Source organism: Pelodiscus sinensis, chromosome 2 (genome assembly GCF_049634645.1).
Source record: "Pelodiscus sinensis isolate JC-2024 chromosome 2, ASM4963464v1, whole genome shotgun sequence".
NCBI classification, from domain to species: Eukaryota; Metazoa; Chordata; order Testudines; family Trionychidae; genus Pelodiscus; species Pelodiscus sinensis.
In genome coordinates, this window is record NC_134712.1 from 168,036,910 (window position 1) to 168,059,515 (window position 22,606).

Here is a 22,606-nt window from a genome sequence, read left to right on the forward strand (position 1 = left end):
AAGCTTGCATTTCCATCATTAATGGAGTTTTGGCTCCTTTCTCTCAGTTTAAAATCTTCCTCTAATGAAAGAAAGTGTTGGCTGAGATCCTCAGCTTGGGTAAATAAACCTAATTCTAATGAAGGCAATGGAGATTGTAGATTCAGACCAGCCAAACTCCTGGGTTTCAGTGTTTGATTTCAAGAAGTGCTACATATTGCAACAAAAGTAACAACACACACACAGCATCTAATGTGTTAAAATAGACTGGAATAATTACACAGACCAAAATGAAAAAGATAATGCAAGAGAAAGAGAAATGTATGTTGAGAAGTAATTTCTGTCTAATTTAGCTTTGCAAGAACAAAACCATTTCCTTTATGATTGAATAGGTATCTCTTCAACTTCTATTTGCATATAACTAGATTCTCACATGGTGTATATTAGCAAAGAACTGTTGAAATTAATAAAGCCAGAACAATAGATACTATCTCAAAATCTGGCTTATGCGCCTTACATTTCAGTTCTCAAAGTACCATCAGATAAAAGAAATGTTAAGGTAATGTAATGATTTGTAGTGTGTACCTTACCTCCACGTCTCTCAGCCTGGAGGTAGCTAACAACAACACAAACACATTTATCTTTTTTCATATTCAATGGGGAAAAACAGGGCCATCTCCCTCTTGCATATCCAAAATGCCTAAGAGTTGAGCTTTGGACCATATGCTCATCTGGATTATTTTCTTCTGCCCCTTACATAGCTATTAACCTATAATACCACTATCCTAAATATTGACAATCCCAGGCTCCATCAGGCTAGACAATCAGGTGGCCAGGTTTTAATTGGCCGAGTATAAATACATGTTGTCGAGGAGCAAACACAACTGAGTAATTTGGTTGGACAAAATGCATCCAGCCTTATGCAAACAGAAGTTTGCATGCACAGCGAGGGTCATGTCGAGAACCTGCAATCAGACCTGCTAGTCCAAATTCCTACACTCACACAAATACTAACAGCTTTAGGTGAGCTCCTTTCAGGGACAACATCTCCAGCTAAATGCATAGAAAGGCATACAAGTACCCATGGGAGCATTTGTGAGGGAGTTTCCTTATTTATATCTACATGGTTTTTCCCAATGAATAACCTGCTACTGAGAATTAGTCTGTGAATGGAATTTGACTCCTATTAGTTTAAAAATGTAACATTTCATATTGGAGGAACTGTAGTTACAGAATTTTTAAACATCATTGTCTTTGAACTTCTATCAAACTTCTTTTCCTAATTTTCAACAGCACCTATCCTTCCAGACAACCAGATAGTGCCTTCAACCACAACAGGTTGCATCCACAAAACTGAGAATGTCACCACACCTTCCACAGGTAATTGTGTCCAATTCTCATTTTCTCTACAGGAAGATTTAGAACAAACTTGGGCACCCAGGTCAGAATATTGGGCCGTAAAATCATGTCAAACACCCTATTAGAAGCTCTCAGTGCCAGAGTCACTAGCATCCTGCCTACTCCTTAGCAGACGTCAGAGAAGCCAGCACTGAAATGGCTTCTTTGCTTTTCTCCACTCTGCTCTCTGGAAAGGGATGATCAGAACATAAAGGACACTATCAGTTATAGATTTATGCCCACTCTGATTTGCTGGTATAATTACTACAATTAAATACCATACATACCTTATTGGATCATACCCAATGCTTTATATTGTTTTTCTTTCAGTCTATAGAATATGTACCATTAACCAGTTGTTGTTGTTGTTGTGTTTTGTGCAGATTATGATATTACAGAGAGTTTAACGCACACAACTGCATATTTCGTATACATCCTCCTTCTCCTGAAAAGCACCATGTACTACGTCATCGTACTCTTCTTCATGTACAGAATGAAAAGTTCAAGCAAACGCCATGGAAAGAAACCCTGAACTTCTCCTTCGGCCTTCCAGCCTCAACATGTGTGTCTGAAAGTTACTTTGCTTGTGAACAGGTTTATGACCATGAAACACCTTGCTCCACATATTAAGATATGCTTTGAGTTTGAGTTTGTTGGTTATTTCTTTAATTATAGCATAAGAAGGCTTCTTCTGCTTGGGGCCTAACAGTTTTACAGTTGGTCTTTTTTATCATTTTAATTTTGCAACTATTGAATTTCCTAGATTATACTCCTTGGTTTCAGTGGGAATTCTGCCTCACAAAGCGGGGCAGGATCCATCTCGTAGGCTCCTCTACTGCAAAAACACTTGTGCACACAAAGAACGTTTTGGATCTGGGCAGCCCAACAGCATGCAGTAAAGTCTGTGTGAAAACTCAGCCCCATACATATTTGCAAGACTGGAGTCCTAATCTGTAATTTAAAAGGATTCCTCATTTCATAGCTACTCATTGCATGTATTTGCTTTATAGAATAAAAACAGGCTTCTGACTATTTTACTTGAAATATTGATGTATTTTAAATAAAATTCAGCATTGCAGGATTCTGTCCAGTTTATTGATTTGAAGGAAATGTAGGCTATGAACTATAAGAAAGGTTTCTCTAGTGGGCCCCATCTGTTACATCCCTGGCACGCAACGTGTTTCTATGCCTTTTTCACATAGTGTCTAATTACCTCACAATCTCTAATGCATTTATCCACACAACACCACTGTGAGGTAAGGAAGTACTATTATACCCTTATTTCAAATGAGGAACAGAAGTCTATACAGACTAAATGTCTTGCCAAGACCACACAGAAAGCCTTTGGTAAAAGAGAAAAGTCCAAGGCCAGCACAGCACTAGAGCATCCTCCTCTCTTCAGCTCTTACCCTCTCAATCCCCCTCTCCTATAGCTACACCTGACCTTCAGCCTCTGTCATTCTGCAGCCCCCATCTTCTGCCCTATCTCCTTCTGCTCCTGTCTTTCCTCCACCTCCGTTCTTACATACACCTATATGCCCCTCTCGCCCTCCCTCTATTCCTATCACCCACCTGCTACCTCCAATCCATTTCCTTCTCTGTTGTTCTGCCTCCCATGCTCTTTCCTGTATTACTGAATCACCACCTCTATCAGTCATCCCAACCCCCCCCCTCCACACACACACAAACACTCACACACACATTCTGCCTCTCGCACTCTGGCTCCCACCCCATCTCTCCTTGTGTTCCCCCACACACACACACTGAGTTTTAATCAGGCTGTTTCCTCCTTCTCCCAGCCACCGGGGGCAGGGTGGCCCCAACAACACAGAAGAGAGCAGGTCTCTGCTTTCACATCTGGTGCTAAAGTGGCCTGCAGCAATTCTATCAACCTCAAAACTTGAGGTTTTGGAAAAGGCATGAATAAAAATTACCAGCTGCTGTTGTCTCTTGTGGCTGCAGCATCCCCTTCTCACATTGACTTGTCTCCACTGCCTGCCTGGCTCTCTATTTTCTAGTCATCCCCCCATTCCTACCCTGTTTCCCACCTCCTCCTCTTCCTCACACTTATTGAAAGCAAACAATATGATGGCCAAGGACACAACTATATCTCAGCTGTCACTACTATCACAGACCAGTGAACTTGCCCATGATATGGCCTCCACTGCCAGGTAGTATCATATAGGACACTCTGACCAGCTGCTAAAAACAGAATGGGGTTTAGCATCTGCCTTTCCGGCTGTTGCAAGTACTTTGGACAATAGGATTAAAAATCAAACAAAACATTTCTGAAGTAAATAGGATGAAATTCAATAAGAACAAATGCAAAATATTCCATTTAGAAAGGAGCCATCAAATGACTGTACAGTCAACCTGTGGAATTCCTTGCCACAGGACATTTTTTAAGCCTGTTCTTCACAAAGAACTAAATAAACTCATGGAGGTTATGTCCATCAATACTTATTATCCAAAATGGGCAGGAATGGTGCCCTCGTCTCTGTGGGCATGTCTACACAGCAGGGCTAAAAGCCAAAGTGAGCTACACAACTTAAGCTACCTCAATTGAGTCGCTTAAGTTGAAACAGTTTATTTTGGCTTTTGGCACTGTCTATACAGCAGAAAGTCCGAGGAAGAGTACTCTTCCTCTGACTTCCCTTACTCCTCCTAAAATGAGAGTTACGGGAGTCAAAATAAGAAGTCCTCCAACTCGATATTATTTTGAAATAAAGGCCTGTGGTGTAGACTTGCACTATGTTATTTCAGAATAACATAACGAAATAACACTGCTGTGCAGATGTATCCTGTCTGTTAGTGACTGGAAATGGATGACATGAGAGGAATCACTTGATGATTCCCTGTTCTGTTCACTCCCTCTGGCGCACCTGGCATTGGCCACTGTCGGCAGACAGGATACTGGGCTAGCTGGACCTTTGGCCTGATCCAGTATGGCCGTTCTTATGTAAAATGGAATATAATAGACATGTGACGATGGAGCAGTATATTGCTGCTGACAGGCTGCCCACGGGTCCCATGTGGCCACTGTGGTGGATAAAGTGGTGGTGATTAGGGCCTTGGATGGCTGTACCATGGTTATTGAGGTGTCTGGTGAGTCAGGAGATGAGGAGGATGTAGGTGATAAATCATAGAGGTCCGAGTGGTACCGTGGCAAGCTGTTGGTATTAGGGATCAGAGACTGCAGTTGAGTCGGTTCCACTCTTTGCTGAGGCGTGGTGCATTTCCATGACACTTTGTCAACCACAGCCAGTGCCAAGTGGCATTTTGCCAGTTGTGCTGGAGCATGAACTGACACTGAGCTGTGCGCCTGTGCGGCAGTACTGGCCGGTGCCAGAGAAGTGGCGTGTCCGGCTACTTGGTCTTTGGTGCCACTTGATGGGTTGGTATGGAGGGTGCCATGGAGATCACTTCACGTTTCAGCTCAGATTTGGCTCATTTTGCTAGTGCTGGTTTGCACAGCTCAGCAATGCCAGAAGTGCGAGGTGCCTCAGTGACACTAGCCTTCCAAGAGCTCAGCCCGTGACCATGTCAGAGATGCTCTTGACTTGTGAGAGTCCCAGGTTGGGGAGGAGAGGCCTGGATTTTCAGTTAGAGTGGCCTTCTGAGAGCCTGAGGTACATCTCAGACCAGGGTGGAGCGACCTCTCCAACAGGATCACTTTGACCCTTAGCTCCCTGTTGTGTCTGGCCCTGGTGGTCATACTGAGGCAATGTGGGCTCTTTTGGGAGATGTGGCCCTCTCCCCGCCCCTTCACCCAGGAGGAATGCCCATCAGAAATGGGCATGGGCTCCCTGCAGGAGTCACACTTTTTGAATCCAGGAGAGTTCAGCATATTGGTAACAGGTCTAATTGGGCTTGGAATGAAGAAAGGCAGGATGGGGCGGGGGGAGAGATGGATTTGTTTTAAAGTAAAAATAAGGGGAGAATGGCCAAGTCCCGGGTAAAGAAAAAGAAGGTAAGTCAAACTGTTTTCATTGTTTATAGGAAGAAGAGACGCACTGCCAAGGAGCTCCATCTGCTGCTGAGGATGGTGGAGAAAGAACCAAGGCTGCTACACCACGCCACGCGCATAGTCAATAGACACAAGAGCACGAGGTTACTGCTGTGCATGCACAGTAAGGCACTGCTATGAACAACTTCTGATGGCCAGCACAAGGATGCACTAACACCTAGATTGGAACACCCGCAAGGACACTAGAAGAAGAAGAGCAGCAGAGTGGGGCTGAGTGCAGCTTGCTGCTGGGCCTCTGCGGCTCCTGCCACCAGAGTGAGTGTGGCATAGGGGCAGGTCAACTCCTGCTGCTGTCCCCAGCCCAGTCTATCCATAGGACAGTTGAGGCAGCCACTGTGGGGCAGGGGCTTCCCCGGGGGCAGCAGCCTTGAACCATCCTGGGGAAATGATGGCTCTGGCTAATGTGAGGGTCTGACAGGAGCACCTGAACCTGTGTAGAAGTGGGGGAGCAATAGCAGAGGCACCAACTTTCCCTCTAGCAGGGGATGCTCAATCCCCCCATTCTCTTTCCACACATATCCCACTCCCATTCCACCCCATCCACCTATTCCAGCCCCTGCTCTTCCTCCATTCCATCCCTTGCCTCAAGCCTCCACCCTGCCTCTTTCCCATTCATTTTTGCTTTCTCCATACTGGCAAGACCGAATCGTATTACAACTGTGGTGTTACATAACACACAACTATGACGTGGTATATTTGCTAGGGAGAGGAGCAACAGTGGCCTTATTTCAGGAAACCTCCCGCTGTTACACTAGCTTCAGGATGGCCCCACAAAGGCCAGCAACTGCAGCAGTGCAAGTGCTGCTATTGGTATAGTGGTGTCACTTAAACCTGCTCAGAGAACCTCTAGAAGACATGGTGTAAAATGCCAGTGAACATGATTGTCCTTACTACAGTGGTTCTCTCAGGGCTTGCCACTGACGATTCACCAGCACCCCTGCCATCCTGGGAGATAGTTCCAAATACGTCTTCGATAGAAATGCCCTTTGATGAAGTCACCTGTGCAGTTTGGTGGAACCTCTCTTTTTCAGTTTTTGTAACCACTGTCAGTTATTTCCCAGAATTATTCTGTGGGATAGTGAGGTGGCAGGCAAGGCGTTTGCTCTCAAATGCTAGATTGTCATCCACACCATTTGTCTGAAAGCAGGTGGGCTTTCTCAGATGTTATCTCTGTTCTGTTTTAGAACACGTGTGTATGCAGAGGAAAATATTTCTCCCCGCCCCAACAACCATATAAAAAGACACTTGTAAATCAGGAACATTCATACTACAATGATCCCTACATATATTTGGGTAGCAAAAAAAAAAAAAAAAAAAAAAAAAAATCTAACTACAGAACAGGCTCCCAGCTGCAAACTATGGAGCTCTTTGTGCTAGTCATTAGAGAGCTGGCTGATCACATGATGCTGGTTCCTCCTCATTTCCATTTGTTAAATGTCAGGATTAGGGATCAGAATAGAATACTTTCAGGCATTTGTTTTTCCATGTACACAGTTGCTACAGGGATGTGTTGTCAATGCAAGTGGGAGAAGGTAAGCATTGCTCTGTGGAATGGCTAGTCCGTGAGACAATCTCTCTTTCAGCATGTGGACAACACAATGAAAATGTCTGCAAGCCACTTCATCCAGCAGTCTATTTATAACATTAAAACCAAACAAAAGCCATTTTCAGGAATAAGTATTCATTAACTGAAAAGTAGCATGGACATGTAAATAGAATCACTGTGAAGAGAATTTACTGTTTTATGACAGCACAAAAATGTAACATTCATTTAATTCCCAAAACTGTCAAAAGCCAGGAATACATAATTATTCTAATGATCTCATCTATTGGTTTCAGTGCCTAGTTATCGGAGCAACAACACAACAGTGTAAGTAAGGTTCTTGTAAAACAGAAAGTCAATGTGACACTTCAACTCGGATCAAGTCCTTTGGCACAGGAACCCAGCTAGTTGTTTCTGGTAAGTATTTTTACTTTTGATTGTTTTTTCTTTAGCTAAATAGAATGAAAGGCAAAACATTTTACTGAGTAAATAAATATAAGAAAAAAATTAGCTCATAAGAAATGGATTGTTCTTGATCTGTATATTGAAGTCCCAAGAACACCGAAGTGCTCTCTGAGGGCAGAGTTTGGTCCTAATAAGTAAAGTAAATACAAGAGTGAAAGTCAGGAATATTTACTGACTATCTGTTAAGGATCAGGAAGTGGGGAAATGGAAAGCTTTACATTTAAAGTATTGAACCAGTTCATCTCCCATTGAAAGAGTCCAAATGCCAGTGTATTAAATTTGCAGATCAGGTATTCAATTTAGCAGATGTGAGATCGTTAAAAAGTTTGTTGTCGTTAATGCTATATCAGCCTTTGATGGTTTAAGACAGAAAACTCCCTAGGAGGCAACAGTCTTCAGGATCTCAGTAATTGATCTACGGACATAATTTTTTCTCCTGTGAATAATATTCTGCCTATAATATTATAGGTCAACTATGTAAGTGTGAAAAAAAGTGTCGTCCTACAGCACCTTAGAGACTAACAAAAGAATACAGATAGTATCACGAGCTTTCGTGGGCACAACCCACTTCTTCAGATGAGTGGAGCAAGAGCTAATTAATGTCGAGTATAAAACAGTATTTAGAATATATTACCTAGCAAATGTCACTGTCTACTCTAAACCATACATTAAGAGCACGGTCAAATGTAACGGAAGCCCAGATTGCGATTTGCCCTGGAACAGACTGGGTGAGAGAAAAACAAACCAACTCTCCTGAGTCCCCTTCTAGTGCTTTAACTAAAGGACCATCCTTCCCTCCAGGCACATCTGAGATCATCGGACTAAATCCTGCTCATCCACTGAAATCAATTGACGCACTTGGTGGCCAGCAATTTACCGCAATCAATTTGCCATGCAGTGATGTATATAAAAAGCAAAAAATATTTTTGGCAGCAAAAAGGCCCCACAAAGTACATAAACTCAGGTTAATGCTCACATAGTTATGTGGCTATTAGCAGGTCTTGTTTAGATTGTGGAGTTTGTATGTAAAATAAGAACATCCAAATTTTAGTTTGATGAAATTCTTGACTTGATGATTCATTAGTTTTTGTAGAGGATTTCAATGATGTGAGTCTGGAGTAAAGTACTTTGGCTCGGGCACCACATTGGTGGTTTCAAGTAAGTTTCTCAAGATGTTTTCAAAGCTAATGTTTACCATGCTTGTAAGCTAGGACAAAATCAAGCTATTCATAAACATATTGGGTGTAATCCTGTTTCCACAGAAGTAAAAAGCAAAATTCCAATTGATGTCAATGGGAGGAAGGGAGGAGCAGGATTTACTCTGCTAGTCTCTAATTCAAAAGGGACCACTATGGCAATCAACAAGAATTATTTTCTAGAGATTTTGTTGAGCATCGTAACTCTGATGATTATGCTTTGGAAAATATTTGGAAGAGGAAACAAGCTTACAGCGAGCAACAATTGTCAAATGTAGAACTTGTGTTTTTAGACAACTCAGTGACTGTGTCTACATTGGCAAGATTTAGTGCAAAAGCGCCTGCTTTTGCGCAAAATCTTGCCTCCTGTCTACACTGGCCATGAGTATTTGTGCAAGAACAATGACGTTCTACTGTATGAAATCAGTGCTTCTTGAGCAAATACTCTGACGCTCCTGCTCAGGGATAAGTCTTCTTGCGCAAGTGTTCTTGCGCAAGAGGCCAGTGTAGACAGGTAACATCAATTTCTTGCGCAAGAAAGCCCGATGGCTAAAATGGCCATTGGAGCTTTCTTGTGCGAGAGAGCATCTACCCTGGCATGGATGCTTTTGCAAATCTTTTGCGCAAAGGCACATACCAGTATAGACACTCTCTTACTCAAATACTCTAACGCAAAAACTCTTGCGTTTAGAGTATTTGTGCTAAATCTTACCAGTCTAGACGTAGACAGTATGTTTAGCACCCAGTCCTGTGACTTGCTGAGCTTCTTCAATGCTCATTAATTTAAACAGATGCTGAAGATGATCAGCACTGGAGGATCCAGCCCTTAGGCAGCATTAAAGGATACATTTATAGTAACAATAACTTAGTGGAATTGTGTTTTCTTTTCTATAAAAGGTTATTGTTCAGGAAAAAGTAGGAAGAAAATGGCAGAAGTTAGCCAAAATAGGTTAAAACAAGAAAAATAAATTCAACAATACTTAAGTTTCATAGCAGAAACAAATGCAAAAATATTTAGTGTGCCTATTGAGAGTCCCAGAGATCACATCTTTACAGTACAAAAGAGCTACTATTACTGATAATTTCTTTATTTTGAGAATTATTGGATTATGAGAAGTAGTCTAGAGTTGGTTTAAATTGACTTGCTGCCTTTTGAAACAGTTCTAGGTATTCATTTTTGACATTACCGATTGAATGTAACAAACTCTTTATAGAAAAAATATGTAAGTATCTGTTTCAAAACCCATTGGCTCTAAAAGACCGAATCTAAATTTTATGACAGAAAGTGATATGCATTTGTGAGCAAAGACTCTTTAGAGGACTGGTGTTCACATTAAAAAATTTCATATATCAACTTCTGTTCACAATTGCACATCAAAAATATGAAGCTATATGGGCTAGATCCTCAGTGGAACACCTTTGATTTCCAGCAACTGAAGATCTGGCCTGTGACTTTTTACAAAGCACATGAACACTGTGAAAACTATAACAACAAAGTCTTCGGCTATGGCACAAAGCTCATTGTTTCAAGTAAGTTCTATAATAGCATAGAGGAAAAAGTTGCTTATGCTAATATAAAATTAGAGAATGCAGAGCACAATTTATTCCTAAAGGATAACAATGGAAACGGAACAAATCTCTTTACTATATAATGATGTGTTAATGTACAGAATTCAGCATAAAACAGAGGAGTGATCACCCTGACTATTAATTATTCACACAAGATTTATTTATCTCACCCTGGGTAAAAGCTAAGTTGTTCTCTTAGGGCCCAGTGCCCCAGGATCAAGAGAACATCCACATTTCTACTGAGTGTGGGGAGCTGGCAAGCCCAAGAAGCAATATTAGGGGACCCCGTACACCAAAGTGCATCAGAGATCAGAGGTAGGGAAGAGGTGAGAGCATGGAATGTCCAATGGGTCCGTGATTAAAGTGATCAAGTGGCCTTGATCAGTGGGTGGGCAACTGCATGGACATTACAAAAGCTCCAGGACTATGATGCTCTAGCTAGGTTAGGAGAAGGATTTCATCTTCTCATCCACCGTGTAGCTCCTAGAGAAACCCCCTTTGCTTTGCTTAGTGCTGGTGACCAGGAGTTAGCCTCTTTTATCAAAAGTATGTATTAGCCAGGAGTTCCAGGGCTGTTGATGTCAATGGGAGGTTTGACATTCAATTAGATGGAGCCTGGATTTCATCCTAATTTTTTCTCTCTTGTTAAGGGTATAAAAGCAGGGGTAATGCCTGGGAGAAAGGTTGTGAACCAAGACAACCAATAATTGTGAATATTGTATGTGTGATTACTACCATAGGCATTTTAGATTAATATGCTAATTTTCTATTGCACAAAATGAATTCGAATTCATACTAAAACATGAACAAATCCCATCATATGAGAGTGGAGGGAGAGAGAATTAAAAGGGCCCTACCGAGTATCAAAAGTCCTCATAAAATTAATAAGTAAGTAGAGGATGGAGCCTGTAACTTGCATTATGAATCTAATCCTGAAAGGTTCTGCTCTGCCATTGATTTCCATGGGAGCTGAGGCTCCTCAGTACCTCAGGATAAGACTCACTATCATTTCTTGTCCACGTTAGTCACCCTGCATCATAGAGGGGGTTTCTTCCCAAACATATTAAAATATTGCCATTGTAAAAGTTGGTATTTTCCAAATTATGCAACAATTAAATGAGTGATTGCTCACAAACACAAGCAATATAAAGGAATATAGGCTACTTGTGTAATCTGAATCCAGTTCTCCTCTTATTACATCAATGTAACTGTATTGCTGCCATGTCATGAATTTGGCCAAACATGTTTTGTAGCCTGTTTGTATCAGCAATAGATTCTACTCAACACATTCTATAGAAAGTCTAATTAGGATTTGGCTGTCGTTGCATAATGTTCAATAGTGTCAGCTAGACCTCAGTACGAATAGAAACAATCCCCATGCCTACTTACCTTTTGTGATTCCTTTTAATTATACTGCACAGGAATGCAAAATTGTATGAGACAGTATTACATTTGAAAAATTCAGGAAACTATTCAAAAGGGGAGAAGAGGTCATGAAACGTTTGAGAAAAGGGAATAGGTCACATCACATAGCATACTGTAAAATTAGTATTTTAATTAAATTTTAATTACACTGGTATTTTAAAAAATACACCCATTCCACCACTCTGATTTTATAGGCACAAAAACACTAACCATGCAACAGAATTAAACTGAAATACCCTTTTCCATCAACTAATTAGGCAACAGAAAACACAAGTCCAACATTATGTCTCAAATGTCAAACAGATCCTCTCTGTCAGTGAAATGAAGGATTTTGTTTTAAACAAGTTACCAAATTAATATTAAGACACGGTGTTTGGAAATATCAGGGTAAACTCATCCCCCAAAAAAATTGTAATTTCTTCAGTTTCTTTGGTTGAATTAATTGGTTCTTAGTTAGCCTATGTTTGGTAAGATCTGGTCCCTCTGAACAGAAATAACTAGGGCAGTTTTTGTAGCAAGTTGCAATACTGTGGGAACTGTAAAAATCTTTGGAACAGGCACAAAACTCGTCATAAATAGTAAGTTTTTGGACAAATTATTTTAAATGCTTCATAATGGCAACATCTATTTATTTATATTTATTTATTTAAATATTTTTACCCCACCTCTCTATTTAAAATATTCATGGCGGCTTACAAAATTTTTTAAACACAATACAAATATACATAAAAATTTAAAATACGAGATCCCAAAGGGACATAAAACCTGCTAAAAACATATAGAAAAGAAGAACACACACATACAGACTCAAACACTAATAAAAGCATGAGTAAAAAGGGTGGCTTTAGTCTGATGCCGAAACAATGCTGGTGTTGGTGCCATGTGAATATCCCGAGGAAGAGAATTCCACAGCCTGGGAGCAAAAGCTGAGAAGGCCCTGTTCCGCGTAGATGTTAATCTTATCTCCACAAGTGGGGGAATAAGAAGCAAAGCCTCCCCAGCTGACTTCAATCCCCAGGAAGGTTCATATGGGAGAAGACAGTCCTTCAGATTCCCCGGACCCAACCCATTTAAGGCTTTATAGGTCATAACTAAAACATCTATCAAATTAATATTAATTTATCTCAATGCAAGAAATGCACGCTGGCTAAAATGTTTATTAAGAACATTAATGATAAATATTCTCAGAAAAATATAGGGTCAACCCTTTTCTCTTATGGGTATAAACAATGCTAGGTATTGAGTAACCTCAGTGTCTCTTGATTACATTGGGAAATGAGGAGCATTGAGAACTTCACAGGAGCACTCGGCATTTTGCTGGATCAATTCACAGCATACAAAATAAAAATTACAAGCATATCATTTACCTTTCTTTTAATAAATTGTGATGGTATAATTAATCTCGTTACAAAACAAACAGCATGTTAGCACTATTTATGTAAAATTTACTTATAAGAGGCATGCAGATTGCTAACACACAAAAAATAGTCAGCAATCACTTACAACTAAACCCTGAAATTGTTACTTTAGAAAACCTCCCATGAAAACTAGTAGGATTTATTATTATTTTTTATTTTTGAGATTGAGTGAAGTCAAAGGTTCCGGATTCAATTGCCATCTCAAAATAAAATTAATAAATAAATAAAATAAATAAAATATTTGAACTACAACACGTCTACTTTTAAAAGTTCCAAATAAATAAATTATACAGGCAAGGGGTTCTGAAAAGTTAAGTTGGATCAAAACAACAAGCAGTTCCACACAGGAAATTGTAATTAACTTGGAAATAAAGGTTCTGATCTTCTTAAAGTGTATTATCCAAAGCCCATGGAAGATAATGGAAAGAATCTCATTTGTCTCAAGGGCTCTAGTTTAGACCTAATGTGAGGCCAGAAATTTAAATTGGATTTTGCTCATGCATCTGCACATCCACATTCGCAAACACTCTTGCTGCTTATATTTGCACAATATTCCAATTTTATATTGGATAGGCACCTATCTAAATATTGGCAAATTAAAAATATTTTGTACATGCACTTAAAAGTCCTCATGTAAATGTGAATTGACTTTCTAAAATCATCTGTGAGAAATGCCAGAAATAATCATACATTTTTGCAAAGCACAACATCGCTGGGCAAGAAACTATGTAAAGACTATCAAGACTTGATCATTTGGCAAATCTACTGATCACACCCAATCTGGTATTCCTTGTGGTGCAAATGGAATCTAAGATTGAGCCCCAAATATTGAAATAGTTTGTGTCAAAGGGTGAGTATTTAAATGAAAAAAAGAAAAGAAAAATCAATTCCCTTTTTGAGGGACTAGTTCCAAAATGAGGGAAATTTCTTTAATCTAGGGATTTTTCTTGGTTAGGTAATGTTATATCTCAGCTCTCTTAAATTGCTTCTCAAGTCAAGGTCTTTGAATTACTTTTTGACACAACCCTAAGTACCAGTCTATGAATTGGTTCAGTTCCAAGTTGGTTCAGAAAACTATAGAATAGCCAGACTGCACATAATTAAGCTGAAATCATTTTAGAAAAGGAACCTTTATAAATTTTGACATTAGCAGGACTACTCACAGGATATAATCACGTGATTAAGACTTTATGGGATCAGAGCTTTAGTAATTATTAATCTACAGTATTTCATCTCGGTTGATTAACGACAATGACTGAAATTCAAAGGCGCCTGAATTTCAAAAGGATGTGGACTCCTAAATCCTGTCTTGTGGCCTTTAAAAATTCCATGCAGTATGTTTTGTGGGGTATAGGCCAACTATTTTGTTAGATGCCCTCTAATTTTCACTTAAAATTAAGTGTTGGAATGGAGAATGCACAAGATGCCTGTTTAGGGACTTTTGACATTAGTGAAATATCAACAACCTTCCGTTTCTTCTTTTTGATTCATGTTTATAAGAATGTTGCCTCTTTCTGTACAGAATACTTCTTTGGCAGTTGGCTGGTTTGGGAACCGGATTATCTTGGCTGTATCCCTCAGTGACACACAGGGGATAGAGATTAGCTGCAATAACAGTGTTGAGAACCTGCTCGATTCTTGTGATAACTAGCACATTCAATACACTGTTTTAAAAATGTATCACTTACTGTTAGCCATATGAAATAAGCAGATGAATAATGATTCGAGTAAGGAGTTCTATTTCAAATGTGACAAAATATATACTGAGACAGAATTATTTAAAAATAATTCACGTGATATAACAGAAGTTCATTAACTGGCAATTTGCTAATTCACTCCATGATTTGGACACAGGCAGCAACTTCCCCTCTGCTCTTCAGAGAAATTTGATAACTGAGTTCTGTTCAGTGCTCCATTATTAGTAATGCTTTATAATCAAGATTTTCAGAAGTGGTTGAGTAAAGTTAAGACCGTTAAATATTTTATCTGAGCATTAAGTGGTTTGATTTCAGAAGTGTTGAGCATAAAGCTCCATAAAGCTTGTCAAATACATGAACAAAGTCATTTCAGTTTGCACCACCCTTGCTAATTTCTTAATTGATATTTGTCATTCAGTGGTACATTTTAATGTATTTTCTGTGCTTTCCCAAAATGGCATTCAGCAACAGTACCCCTGATGGTTTATCGGATGGATGTGCCATAGAACACATCTGGTACATTCTTACATTGTTTAAGCTGAATAACTGAAAAATGGTTTAAAGTTTCAGAGCATGGAAAAATCCTAAAGATTACTTCTCTCAGAGCAGGTCTATGTTATAGGGTTAAGTCAATCTAAGTTATGCAACTACAGCTATGTGAACAACATAAATGGAGTTGACGTAGCTTAGATTGGTTTATTATGGTGTCTATACTGCACTAGGTCAATGAGAGAAACTTTCCCATTGACTAACCTTATACTTCTCATTCTGGTGAATTACTGGAATTGATGGGAGAGTAATCTGTGGTAGATCTGCTAAATCATCCCCTACTGGATTGATTGCTCCAGTGTCAATCTCCTGGTAGTAGAGAGAAGCCCTTATTTTCTTTTTAAAGGTGTTAAGATTCTTAATCAGAAAAGGCAGTTAGTCCAGAGCAAATTTAACTCTAGTGATTTTTAGAGGCCTTTTTAAAAGGCTAGTGGAATGTTTAATACATTTCCCTTCAGGTACATCTACATGGCAATAATCCCAGAGCACCATGTCTCAGAGCCTGGGTCAATTGACACCAGCTCATGGATCAGGCTGTGACCGGAGCCTGGGATCATAGACAACTTCCATCATGGAATTACAGAGGTTGTGCTCCATATCGTGCCTGAATATCTACACTGCAATGTTTAATCCTGTGCCCCCACCCTGCAAATCAGAATCAGGAGGCTTGGGTCCTATCTGGTCATGCAATGGGTCTTTTATTGCAGTATATGTGTACCCTTCCTCTCATTATCATGGTGTCTTTTATACACAAGTTTTGGTTAAATACAGGGAAGATTTTCTAAGTCGCCAATGTTTTGAAATTAACTGGATATAATGCTGTACTTAACATTCATTCAAAAAGAATTCAATATATTTTTAGTTTGGAAGCCAATTGAGTAGATGCTATCACAGATTCTTGTGTCACAAAAGCCTGTGTTCAACTCAAGCACATCTGCAATTCCAACTCCCTGAATATGTAACTCATAAGTGAACAATCCACTCCCATCTTCAAGATTTATTAGGCTGTGACCACATATTATTGACTTAAAATAGTTACAAAGCATTTAGCAACAAAATGTGTCAACTCAGTTAGTTTTGTGCTTGAATGCAATCTGCAGGAACAGGATGCAAGAAAAGAAGTTGCCTCTCTTTTAGCCCACTATCAAATCTGTGAATTCTTTATTGTCTCAAAAGTGTAAAATGAAATTCTCAATTCACTTAATTACTAACAATTTAATTTCTCTCTCTAAAATTAATCCAGGCAAAGAAGCAAAATTTGATCCTAAGAAGATCCAGACCCTATTTCTTACTGAACAAGATGGAAAAGGAACACACATGTGCCTCATTGAGGATTTTTTCCCAAATGTTATTAAGGTGACTTGGAAAAGTTCAAATGAAGAGAAAAATGCAATACGTGGGGAAATTTGGTCCCCGAGTGATAATCAAAACTCATACTCAGTGAGTACCTGGCTGACTGTTGATGATCCTAACAAGACATATAACCTCACATATGAACATGAAAGCGGACGAGATTCTATCCTTCTCCAATCCCAAGGTATATTCTCTATATTTAAGCCAGTTCTCTGTTTAGTGGGTTCATTGTTTCTTTGCAATTCAACAATAAAATGCATTATTGTTCCTAAAAAGGACACACATTTCTCTTTAGGCTAATATTAGTTTCCATCTCTCCATCAGCTGGCTCTCACTAAAGCTTGCATTTCCATCATACACTCAGTTTTGGCTCCTTTCTCCCAGTTTAAAATCTTTCTCTAATGAAAGAAAATGTTGACTGAGATCCTTAGCTAGGGTAAATGAGCCTAATTACACCGAAGTCAATGGAGATTGTAGATTCACACCAGCCAAGGTCCTGGTTTTCAGTGTTTAATTTCAACAAGTACTATATATTGCAACAGAAGTAACGACACACACATGGCATCTAACGTGTTAAAACGGACAGGAATAATTACACAAACCAAAATGAAAAAGATAATGCAAGAGAAAGAGAAATGTATGTTGAGAAGAAATCTGTTTGGTTCTATTGGAGAGCTAATTTACCTCTGCAAGAACAAAACCTTTTCAATTCTTATGATAGAATTAGTATTTCTCCAATTTCTATTTGCAAATAACTAGATTCACACCTGGTGTAAGTAAACTGGCCAAGATCTGTTAAAGTTAGTCAGGCTAATTGACACTAGCTCAGAATCTACTCAATGAGCCTTACATTTCAGTTCTTAAAATACCATCAAATAAAAGCACATTTTAAAGTTATTTAGTGATTGGCAATACACATCTTATCTACAGATCTGTCAGCGTAGAGGTATTTAATAACACATACACATTTCTCTCTTTCAAATACAATGGGGGGAAAAGGGTTTATTGGCAACACCTCTCTTGCATATCCAAAATGCCTAAGAGATGAGCCTTGGACTGCACGATCAGGATTATTTTCTTCTGTCTGTTGTTCAGCTATTAAACAATATTACCACTGTCCCAAACACTGACAATCCCAAGCTCCCTCAGGCTAAAGCCAAATCAGGTGGCCTGATTTTCATCTGCCAAATATATGTATTGTAAATGGGCAAACACAACTGAGTAATTTGGTGGGGCAAAATGCATCTGGCTCTATGCGAACAGAAGTTTCTGTACACAGAAGGGCTCACATCCAGATCCTGCAATCAAATTTGCTAGTGCAGACCCCTGCACCCATGCTAATTCCAAAGATTTCAATTGATCTCCTTGCAGCATTGGAGGCTACACTGATTGATCTATTTGCAACATTAACAGCTAAAGCATACCTTCTGCAAGCAAAGTTACATGTGGGAACATGTGCATTTTTTCCCGTTTTAACTCTGCATGGTTTTGCCCAAGAACTACCAGCTACTGAGGATTAGTGGATGGAATGTATATACTGATTTGTTCAAAATAGTAACTTTTCATATTTGAGGCAGTGTATTTACAGAATTTTTACACATTTTTCTTTGAACATCAAAAATGTTTGAATTTTGAACAAGAACCCTTTTGACAAATATAGCTCTTTACATGTTATGCTTCTGTCCTTTCAGGCACCTCCAGAGCCATAGAAGGTTGTATCAACATGCTGCCCGCAGGTAATTGGGTTCACTTCTCATTTTCTCTACAATATAGTTAAGAATTAAGCATGGTTTCATATGGTGAGGACAAAAATGAAAATATTCTCTAAATAGTTCACACAATTATTCTAGATGTGGAATACTGCCAAGAATTTAACTATAAGTTAATGCAATGTGTCCAGCACCAAATGAGCATGAAAGCTTAGGTTAAATCCTGCAGAGGTTCAGCTGAAATACATGTTTTGGTGATATTCCTGGTGCTTTAACATGGAATGTGTCATTTTTCTTTAGCTTACATTTGCAACTGTTTAATATTTAGCATGTTAATTATAACAAGTTTCTAAGGCCAATATTTTCAAATGGTGTTTAAAGGTGCTAAAAGCTTGAAGGCCCAACTGATTTCATGCTAATTTGGGGGTAATCAGGAAATCTTAAAATTAAACCACTTATTAAACTTTGAATACAGACTTAGAACAAATTAGGCACCCAGATCTGAAAATCATGGTGATACCCTATTATTAACTGTCCATATGAGAAGCCCTAGCATCCTGCTTGTTCTGTAATAGAATGTAGGGATGCCAGCACTGAGTACACCTCTTTTCTATTAGCTCTGTGGGATGGACAGGTATGTTTGCAATGTAGACCTGTCTGGCAAGGCACACTCATTTATAAATAATTTGGTTAGCCTGTATAGTTACTACAATGGAATATTATATAGAACTTCTGCCATCATATGCATACTTTTATATTTATTTTTCTTCAAAATTGAAGAATAAGCACCATTAACTGATTTTTATTTTTTTTCTAGATCTTAAAAATAGTTTCACACACACAACTGCATATTTAATATACATCATCCTTCTCCTGAAAAGCACCATGTACTACGTCATCGTACTCTTCTTCATATACAGAATGAAAGACCCAAACAAGCACCAGGGAAAGAAACCTTAACTTTTACTTGCATCTTCCTGCATCAGCATTTGGGTTTGAAATTTACTTCGCTTTGCCATGAGCCTGTTCATCTGAAACACCTTGCTCTAAATATCAAGATATGCATTTTAATTGAATTTTGTTGTTCTCTAATTAGCACAGATGGTTTTTCTTGAGCTATTGGCTTTATGGTTGATCATTTTTGTCTATTCGTTTAATTTTTTAACTGTGGAACTTAAAGGGCTGGGGCTACATATTGATTTCAATGGGAATTTTGCATCACAAAGAAGTCTTACATCAGTCTCTTAGGCTACGTCTAGACTGGCATGATTTTCCGCAAATGCTTTTAATGGAAAAGTTTTCTGTTAAAAACATTTGCGGAAAAGAGGGTCTAGATTGGCACCGGCGCTTTTCCGCAAAAGCACTTTTTGTGGAAAAGCGTCCGTGCCAATCTAGACGCGCTTTTGCGCAAAAAAGCCCCGATCACCATTTTTGCGATCGGGGCTTTTTTGCGCAAAACAAATCTGAGCTGTCTACACTGGCCCTTTTGCGCAAAAGCTTTGCGCAAAAGGACTTTTGCCCGAAAAGGAGCAGCATAGTATTTCCGCAAGAAGCACTGATTTCAGACAGTAGGAAGTCAGTGTTCTTGTGGAAATTCAAGCGGCTAGTGTAGACAGCTGGCAAGTTTTTCCGCAAAAGCAATTGCTTTTGTGGAAAAACTTGCTAGTCTAGACACAGCCTTAGGGTATGTCTACACAGCAGTTATTTCAAAATAACAGCCGTTATTTTGAAATAAGTTTACTAGCATCTACACAGCCAAACCACTATTTCGAAATTAATTTGAAATAGCGGAACGCTTATTTCAAATTTAGTAAACCTCATTCCACGAGGAATAACACCAAATTCAAAATAGCTATTTTGAAATAAGTTTTGTGTAGACACTTATATCGAAATAGAGGGCCTCTAGCCTTCCTAGGGTGCCCTGTTGGCCACTCCAGTCTCAACCAAGAACACTCCTCTCTTCCCCGCTCCAGAACCCTTAAAGGGATTGATTCTGGCCACAGTGCCTGTGCCAGCTCCAAGCCTGCCAGCCCAGAGCCAGCAGTCACTGCCCCTGAGCCAGTGGCCCCAACATGAGCCAGCAAGCCACTGGCAGTCAACCCTCCACTGCTCCCCAGGAGCAGTCTGCCAGCTCCCAGGAGCCTGCCAGGGGCTGGAGAAGGTGGGCGCCTTCCTGGTCCAGGGTGGAGATCATGGTCCTTATTCAGGTTTGGGGGGGGATGTCCCCAATGTCCATGATCTCCGCAATAGACGGAGGAATGTGGCCATCTATGGCAGGATAGCTGCCAGCCTGGACACCAAAGGCCACATGCGAACCCAGGAGGAGGTTTGCATGACAATCAAGGTGGTCTGGCAAGACCCCCAACCCTGAGCTTCCCCTTCCCCTTCTTTCCCTGGCTTCCCCCTTCAAGTTCCCTCCCCCCAGGTTTCCCCCTCACCTCTTCCCCTCTCCCGCCTCCTTTCCCCAGTCTCACCAGAGTGTCATTCCCCCCCTCCCCCAGTTTTGTTAAATAAAGAGAGTTTGTGTTCATGAAAATATGTGTATTTTATTTGACATCAGGAAGGGGGGTTAGGGAGGGTAAGTGGCAGGACATGAGGGAGGAATGAGGCACAAGCCCCCAGTGGAGCAGACCAGGGAGGCTCTTAGTGCTTCTCAGGGTAGAAGCTCTCCCGCAGGGCCTCCTGGATACTGACAGCCCCCAGATGGACCTCCCAGATGGCAGCCTGCAGAAAGTGCAGCCAGACTCACAGCAACACATCCACAAGAAGCATCAGAGTGCCCAGGGGCAACTCTGGCTCCATGCTGCAGAGTGCTGTGGTGTCCTGAGTAAGGGCAACCAGACCACGCAGAGACAATGCTTTGCTGTCCCTCATCGAGGTAGGCAAGCAAGCAGGGAAACCTGAGAACTGGCTGTCCGGGGGCGGGGGAGGTCCCTTTAAGCACAGGCCTCAGATAGCCACAGGCAGCAGCCACACAAGCTAACTCCTGACCTGATACCCTACCGGACCTGGTTCCGGATGGCCTTAAATGCGATTCAGCATCCACTCAGTGTGGATGAGCTATTTCGAAATAGCAAAAAGCTATTTCGAAATGCATTTTGTGTGTAGATGCGTTATTTCGAAATAAGCTATTTCGAATTAACTATTTTGAAATAAGACATTCCAAAATAATGCTGTAGTGTAGACATACCCCTAGGCTCTTAACCTGCAAAACACTTGTGCACAATTTTTTGGATATAGATAGGCCCAGTGCAGTAAGTTAAGTAATTGGAAAAACCTCACTGCTGTAATTACTTGGGTTGGAATCTCTTAATCTGTAATTAATACTTTCATTTAATTTCAATTCATTTATTTCTTTCATTACTATTTCAAAGCCTGTTTTTGATTTTTTTTAAATTGAAAGATTAGATATATTTTAAATAAAATTCAGCATTACAAAATATTCTGTCCAATGTATTTATTTAAGGGAAATCTAACAATTTAAAAACAAGTTTTTCAAGGAAGATGTATACAATCCTGGAAGAGAATGGTAAAAGGTGAATACTTAGTCTTGCCTCATATATGGCATACTTCCATTTTATCTTTTAAAAACATAAAAGTTACAATGAATGAAATACAAACTTAACTGGATATGCCCTCTTCAGTATATGCCTGAAATATTTAAAAAAATGAAATACTCTCTTCAAAATCATACTGTAAGTTCAAACTGATCATTCTTAACCAATAAAGGAAAGTTCTCCGATACCACTCTAAACTCTTCCACATCTCCAAAGTCTGCAATTTTGATGCTTCTTAGTCCACAAATCATGAATATTTATCAGTTTTTAAAATTGTCCAAAGATGGGTAAATTATTAGCACAAGTACAAGCATATTGGGCCCTGAATGCTTGCAGGATCCACATAGGACAGATCCACTCATATTAGCAGTATTTTACACAAATGCACAATTAGCAGTAAATTTTACTTTAATAACTTGTGCAGCTATTTTCTTAGTATTCCACATCCTGTAAAAACATTCAACTTATAAATTAGGCATGTTCTGCATACTTGTTTACTTTTTAAGAGGTTAAAATTCTTTAAAGCAAACAGTTGTGTTATTTGCAAAGTCATACATAGGAGGTTCCTCCTTAAAAATAAAGTTTTCTACCAAACAGGGAAGTGGAAAAAATACAGTAACTAAAATAAATTCTGTGTTCAAAGGATTACACATATATAGGAAAACTAAGTACTTTGCACCAAATGCTGCTATTCCCACTCCTTTTAGAGTAATTTAGTCAA

General features: G+C 39.6%; 1 protein-coding gene and 1 gene segment (V, D, J or C); both read left to right on the forward strand.

Moving 5' to 3' along the window:
- Positions 1 to 3,014, forward strand: part of LOC102448091 (uncharacterized) — a 57,241-nt gene extending 54,227 nt beyond the window's left edge. Inside the window, exons 12-13 of the mRNA XM_075919831.1 lie at positions 1,273 to 1,359; positions 1,761 to 3,014. Coding sequence (XP_075775946.1) covers positions 1,273 to 1,359; positions 1,761 to 1,909 — 236 coding nt within the window. The 3' untranslated portion in view covers positions 1,910 to 3,014. The remainder of the gene's footprint in view (positions 1 to 1,272; positions 1,360 to 1,760) is intronic.
- Positions 3,015 to 8,589: 5,575 nt separating this feature from the next.
- Positions 8,590 to 21,777, forward strand: LOC102455559 (T-cell receptor gamma chain C region C10.5-like). The segment is given in 4 exon segments: positions 8,590 to 10,138; positions 16,510 to 16,803; positions 18,311 to 18,355; positions 19,146 to 21,777. Coding segments are annotated over 4 exon segments (630 nt in total).
- Positions 21,778 to 22,606: the final 829 nt, after the last annotated feature.